This window comes from Callorhinus ursinus, unplaced genomic scaffold (assembly GCF_003265705.2).
Source record: "Callorhinus ursinus isolate GAN/ISIS: 27379988/994484 unplaced genomic scaffold, GSC_fseal_2.0 scaffold70, whole genome shotgun sequence".
Lineage (NCBI taxonomy): Eukaryota > Metazoa > Chordata > Mammalia > Carnivora > Otariidae > Callorhinus > Callorhinus ursinus.
In genome coordinates, this window is record NW_027397132.1 from 2,114,699 (window position 1) to 2,121,681 (window position 6,983).

A 6,983-nucleotide genomic window follows, 5' to 3' on the forward strand; every position below is an offset into this window, starting at 1 on the left:
CACATTGCAGTGTCCTCTTTAATAACCTAAAATAACATAAAATAACATACAAACATGTCATCAAGGCAAGTTAAAAAATTACAACTGATTCTCACAATTTAATAACGAAGACTAAATGTCAAATAAACATTTACAGTTATAAGAACTTGGGGGAACCACCCATCTGGTTATAAGTGTAATTGATATATTATTGTAAATATAATAAAAACACAAAAACTTATCCTGAATATGTAAACAAAATTTTTATCTACAGCTGTAATCTCATTGCAAAACTTTGTAGGAACAGCATGTTTTGAAAACTATGACTATTTCAGAACTATTTAAAATAAATACATAAATATAAAATATAAAAATAAATATAATAATTCTAAGGGCAACTTTTTCAAAATATACCAATGAAAATTCATGGCATATATTAGGCTATTACAATCCTTTTGTCTCTAATTTTATATTTTTGAAGTAATTTCCTCCTCATCTGTGTCCCAATGCATAAAAAATGGGACCTCCAACTTCTACCTCAGGGGAGATTTGAATTAAACAATCTGAAATATTTGGTGGTGCCCCAGGAAGGAATGGAACCTGAAAAAAAAACCTGGTTTCTTATTGTCCCTCTGTCGGGACGTGTGGACTCCTACACGTACTCCCAGCTCCTAGGAATACAACATGATAATTCCATTCAGCTCATTCTAGAAGGTCCTGGGTTCTTCTAGATTATCTGCACAAGAGACTCCTCTCTTCCTTCCTCATGTCTGTTGTTAGGGTCTGGACTGACTTCCTCCTGAAAACCTGCGTCTCCCCTGGGCTCAGGGATCTGCAATTGAGAGGAAGAGAGGAAGTCAGATCACAAAGGAGGCGACTCTCCAGATATAAAGATTATTCACATTCTCGGTCAATTTTGATCAGAGTTTAGACTAATTGATAAATCCAGTTTTATCTCTAATCCTTCATTCTAAACCCCAATTCATTTTCAGTTATGACTTTTGGACTTTGGTGACCCTGACTCCAAAAATTTCTTAATGTGTCTAAGGTCAGGCCCAGTTATCTGCTTGATAGCCAGGACTCTAGGGGATTCTGCTCAGGGAGTAAAACAAACTTGAGAGATTGTTACTTTAGACTTGACACTCACCTTGGTCCTTTTGTGCTACTTAAAGTCTGAACTAATAACCATATGGCAAACATCACTAACACACCAGCACCCCAAACCATAAGACCAGATCATCCCCCTACATCCTAGATCTAACCCTAGATCCTCATGTTTAACCATAACACCTAGTCCTAAATTTAGTCAATGCTACATGGTCTGAATGTTTGTTATCTCCCCCCTCAGATTCATACATTGAGATCCTAACCCACAAGGTGACAGTGCTAGGAGACGGGGCCTTTCGGATGACTGGGTCATGGGTGGGGCCCTCATGAATGGGAGTAGTGCTCTGATAAAAGAGACCCCAGAGACCTAGCTCAGAACCCACCAGTCTGCAACCTAGAAAAGGGTCTGGCACCCTGCTCTCCGACTTCCAGCCTCCAAACCGTGAGAAATAAATGTCTGTTGTTCATAAGCCATGCAGTCTGTAGTGCTTTGTTGTAGGAGCCTGAATGGACTGAGAGAGCTAGTTCACACTATTTAAACCAAATCTTTACTTAATCCTCTGCGCAAATCTATAACTCTATGTGTCAATCACAATAAGCCGTGCTGAAACTAGTATTTCTTAAGCTTTACTCATTCTGACAAAGTTCCTTGACCATAAAGCTGAGGGGAAAGGTGTAATGGAACAAGATGGGAGACTGGTCCAGAAGCAGGCAGGGGACGTGAAGGATGCACAGGTGGTCTGGCCATAAGCAATGTGCTTGCAAGCAAATCTGGATGAACACATAGTCATAATTTATCTTTTATTATTGGATAGGTAGACTGGTCCATCAAATATCCTACTGTTAGACATTTACTTTGTTGTAAATAAATCCCTATAGTTACTATCTCCGAGGGATGAAAGAGAAAGTCAAAACACAATCTAGGGAAAAAATTGGAAACCTAGTCACTTTTCACAGAAAATCAACATTTCATCAAAACTATCATCTGGGCCCAGTTGCTTTCAATGGAATTATTTCAGCCAAGTCTGTGCCTCTGTGACGAACTGGATTTCCTGAGGTCTGGCCCCCACACGTGTCCCCTCTGTGTGGTTGTCAGCTTATGGCTGGGACCTGAGTCAGCGTCTGGCTGTACAGCTGCTCTTTTTCAAGGCGTGTGGAAAGCTGATGTGTGGGGCGGGGGATATGAGCGTGGGTCCAGCAACTGGACTCTGCAGAGTCCCTCAGTACACAAGAAATCACTGTGCCTGGACCCGTGAGGACACAGACTTACCTTCCCTCAGGCCGATGACCTCAGGCCTCCCCGGTCCCGGGAGCTCTAGGGCACAAGGGTGCGATTTCGCCCCCATACCCACAGCTCTGGATCAAAAGCCTGGATCTGGAAGACAAGCGGCCCCATGAGAAGACAACCTCCAGATGCCCCCGCCGCCCCCCCCCGCCGGCTCCCTCCCACTGTCCAGGCTCTAATTCTTTCTCGTCCCGAATCCTATGTCCCTCCATGTTCCCCACTCTCTCCCATTGGGCCCCCCTACCCCAAACCCCCCCAGCGCACCCACCTCTTCACACTCTTCCCGGGACACCCTGGTCTTCCAGCCCATGGATCGGATGAATTGGAATCGCAGTTTGTGGAACAAGGGACGCTGGGAGCGGTTCTTCCCATAGAGGAATGAAAAGATGGCCTGTTTGGGGGCCTGGTTATCCTCTTCCATGTCATTGGCCAGGTAGCTGGAGAGAGACATCAGGTTGCTGGTCAGGAGCAGGACAGGAAGGACGACCCCCCCCCGCCCCCCGCCACCTGAGCTCAGCTTCCCAGAAAAGACACAGGCTGCTCATTACCCCGTGTCACAGAGCACCACCCAGTCATCAGGAAGGCACGGTGGGGCAGAGACTTCTCCCATCTTGGGGATGAAGATAGAACTCACCGGGAAGCCTGCGGGCATATCCTGCCCTGTTTTCAGTCCCCACACGTGCCCCCTTCGCTTCAGCTTGTCTGTGCACACACCTGTCTCCCCGTGGAGCAGGAACGTGTACAGCTCCTGTGGGCGGGAGCTGACTGCTCTATTTCCACAATCACGGCTTTCCTCCCAAATGACTAATACAGGACTGGGTTCACGTGGCTGCATTAATTCAACACGCACTTCTTGAATCTCTCTTCCAGTCGCCTCATGGTCTCTGGCACATAAGGTGCACTTTTTTTTTAATTAAATAATTTTTTATTGTTATGTTAATCACCATACATTATGTCATTAGTTTTTGACGTAGTCATGATTCATTGTTTGTGCATAACACCCGGTGCTCCACGCAGGATGTGCCCTCTTTAATACCCACATAAGGTGCACTTTATACGTTTTTGTTGAATGAATAAATGAATGCTTTTTCTCATGGTCAAGTGCAATGCTGATTACCTCCTAGACCCAACATAACTTAAATTTGCAAAATGGAAGGAATTGTGCTGAGTGTCCTTGAGAGTGTGGTCATATTTTGACAAGACCTGCCTTCAATAGGCATCTAGTCTAATGGGATTGGGGAAGGGGGCAGAAGGGTGGAGTGGTGGGTGGATAAGAAATAACTATAGTCCAAAATATCCATGAGACTAGGATTTCAACGGAAGCGCTACTAGGGTGCAGAGAAGTCAGGGAGGTCGGCGGGTCGGGGGGTGCATCTGAAGATTTGGGAGTTGGAATCAACCTTGAGGACAGGTCATATTTTTTAGGTATATGTGCAAAATCACCTAGACAGAAAAAGCAGTATAGGAATGGAGGGAAGGGTGCTTAGAAGGATGAAATACCAAGAAGGTGAACAAGTTGGACGGAGATGAGAGGGTTGGAGCCAAGCCGGGAACCCTGGCCTTGACCGAGAGTGCCACTAGCTGGCAAGATTGTTACGGAGGGTGAAGCAGGAGACTGGAGCTTTGGAAAGACTTCAGGCACCTAGCGCTCACTGGCTTGGGGACGGACTTGTCAGAAACACCAGTGGAAGCATTCACAACAGATCTGTGCTATGTCTTGAGGGCCTGAACTGAGGCATTTGTGCTGGGAGCGCAGAGGAGGGAGATAATCACGCTTGGTCCGGCCGTGGGAAGGAGACAGGCGGCGGATCAGAACTGGCTGCTTGTCGAGCCTATTTGCTTGGGGCAGGGCGGTGTCCGTTATTTCCTTCCCTCTTAGGAGGGTTTTATGTTTTCTTTGGTCAGCCTCTTAGCTGATGTTAGGGTTGTTTGTGTTTACAAAGAACAGTATAAAAAAAAACCCCACAATACTATAATCCTATTGTTTTTATACACAGGGTAAACAATTTTTTAAAAAACAGGTTTAAGGGGCGCCTGGGTGGCTCAGTCGGTTAAGCGTCTGCCTTCGGCTCGGGTCATGGTCCCAGGGTCCTGGGATCGAGCCCCGCATCGGGCTCCCTGCCCTCGGGAGGCCTGCTTCTCCCTCTCCCACTCCCCCTGCTTGTGTGCCTTCTCTCGCTGTGTCTCTGTCAAATAAATAAATAAAACCTTTAAAAAAATAAATAAAAATTAAAAATTAAAAAAAAAGGTTTAAAAACAATTACAAACAGGTTGGGAAAAAAAAAAGTAGATGAAAGGTCAGAGTCCCACTTCTCCCCTCTGTCTCCCCAGGGTATTGGAAACTGCTGATGGATGAAGCAAAATACTCACAGCGCTATGAAGAAATGAATTCTCTGGTGCTGCCAGGAGAATAGACCAGCACGGCTAAAGTAAGCTATGACCATAGACAGGAGATACTGGCGGAAAGAGGAGAAAAGGCGTCAGAGAGAGGTCACACACTGGGAGAGAAAGACCAGTGGGGTAAGGGCACGGGAGGCTGGAGCAGGTGCTGCTGCTTGGACGTGCTGGGTGAACTTGCTTATTTGGTGTCAGAAGGTTGCTTGCAAACCAAAGAAGTCAAGGGAAAGAGTTTTTTTGGTGCCCGCCGCACCCCCACCCCCAGGATAGCAAGTTGTGCTGGTTTGAGGGCTTGTCTTTAGGACTGCTGGCTTCTGGAGGGTCTTTGATAAGCTGGAGCCAAGGGAAGCCCCCACCCCCCCCCACCCCGGCCAAGAGCTGAGAGGAGAAGGGACTCAAGGTGGCAACAGCCAGAGGGGCACACTTGGGACTCAGGTCCCAGAGGATCTGCAAGAAACCACAAGGTCCCCGAGGGGAAGTGTTGGCAGGCATGAGGTTGGCAACAGGGTTTAGGAGGCATCCCCCTGCCCCAGGACAGGTGTTGGAGCAAGAATACATCTTAGTGGAGAACAACAACAGTACCTTGTCAGATACTCTAAAATTTTTGTCCCAGGCCAGAAATCTTCTAATGACAGGATCCTCTGTGAAAAGAGAGCACGTGTCACATTGGCAAGCGGAATGGGGTTACTGTGGGAGTATTCCAGAGCAAAGAGGAGCACGATGCCTCCCCCGGGGAAGTTTCAGGATGAGGCCAAGGGTGAGGCTGATGGGCAGAGGGCAGCGAAGACCATTCACTGGCCAAGAAAAGTTGGCAGCTCCCCTTGTGGGGTGGCTGAGAGAGAGGTGGGTGTCAGCTGCACACCTGCAGGATTAGACGTGAAGTAAACAGTGATGCTGTCTCATCATGCATGGATGTGCCACTGCAGAGACCATAAAGTCATTCACTGTCATCTTCTCAACCCACAGTGACATCAGGGTACAAAGATGGCCTGTCATCCCCCCCACACACACACACACAGCCAAAGGCATTTAGATTCAAAAATCCAGTAAGAGCGAAGACGTCTCAGGAGTGCAACTAAAACCAAGCTTTCTTATCCCAAGTACAGACCTTTCTCCAAGTCTTGCCTAATCCTGTCATTTTTAGGTGTCCCCGATGAGGGATCAATATGGAGCCCTCCAAGGATGGAGAGCTCACCAACCTGCAGAGAATTCTTTTCCACTGGAAAAGCATAAACATTGGAAGTTTTTTGTGTTTTGAGAGAAAAAAGAACAGGTTTGGAGGGTGCTCTTCCTACCGAGCAGCCTGTTGAAGACCTCGTGGTGCTCAGGGAGCACTGAAGACACCCGCTGTCTCTTCAACTTCATCTTGAGTCCACACAGTGTCTCCACGACCCAGATGTCCTCAGTCCCCGAGGCTGTCTCCTCATCTGACTCATCCCTTCTCCTCTTCCTTCCGGGGGACTGAGGCACGGGGCAGGGGTCTACCCAGGGGGCTGAGCGAAGAAACCAGGCTACAGTATAAAGCTTATTTGGAATTCAGCCACCCTTCCTCCCCCCCCCGAAAAAACCCAAACCTCCCCTTCATTCTCTCCAGCCTCATTGATGATTGGCATCTCCCAAACCATCTTTCCATCTTTCTCCTTTGTTGATATGCATCTGACCCCATTCATCTTTGCCACGGTTTCACCACCCCCATCCTCAAAACTTCTTCATTGGAGATAACTTCTCCCATGGGAATAATGGGATAAATAATTTCCTCTCTTCCTCCATCTCATCTTTGGATCTCATCTCCTAACCCTCCTTCCTTGCTTCCTGGGTTTTCCTTCTATGGGGATAGTCTTGTCCCCAGCTCCTGGTACTCTCCTTCTCCAATCCCTGGCTTTCTCAATCCCTCCTGTCACACACACACACACCCTACTCAGACACTTTTTCCTGACTTCTGTACCCATTCCTCCTTACTAGTCAAGCCTCTCAAGTCCCTTCCCCCTCCTGCTTCCTCACCTGATGGTCCCGGGCTTTCTTCATCCACCACCGCCTCCAAGGGGTACCCTGAGGAGCTAGGCTGGGGGCTCTGGTCCTCAGACTGGGAACACGGTTGACAACTGGCCATGATTCCTCCCAAGCTCTTTCTGCCCTTCCAGAAAACTTAGGCCCTGTTGTGCTCAAACTCCTCTTCTGGATTCTGGCTGAACACAAGCCCGTTATCCCTCTCTAG

General features: G+C 47.6%; 1 protein-coding gene across 1 annotated transcript; it reads right to left on the reverse strand.

Moving 5' to 3' along the window:
• Positions 1–6,983, reverse strand: LOC141371368 (speedy protein E4-like). Its single transcript, XM_073886317.1, has 7 exons — positions 6,770–6,983; positions 6,064–6,261; positions 5,351–5,409; positions 4,742–4,827; positions 2,640–2,808; positions 2,357–2,461; positions 1–811 (listed from the first exon to the last, which is right to left on the reverse strand). Exons 1-6 carry the CDS (start codon positions 6,876–6,878, stop codon positions 2,402–2,404), a joined length of 681 nt encoding a protein of 226 aa, XP_073742418.1. The 5' UTR covers positions 6,879–6,983; the 3' UTR covers positions 1–811; positions 2,357–2,401.

Coding starts and splice junctions, on each gene's coding strand:
- LOC141371368 (XM_073886317.1), bottom strand. CDS start 6,878: ATGGCCAGTTGTCAACCGTGTTCCCAGTCTGAGGACCAGAGCCCCCAG. Junction 5,410..6,063: donor GGTCTTCAACAGGCTGCTCG/GTAGGAAGAGCA, acceptor CTCTTTTCACAG/AGGATCCTGTCATTAGAAGA. Junction 2,462..2,639: donor CCCGGGAAGAGTGTGAAGAG/GTGGGTGCGCTG, acceptor CTTGTCTTCCAG/ATCCAGGCTTTTGATCCAGA.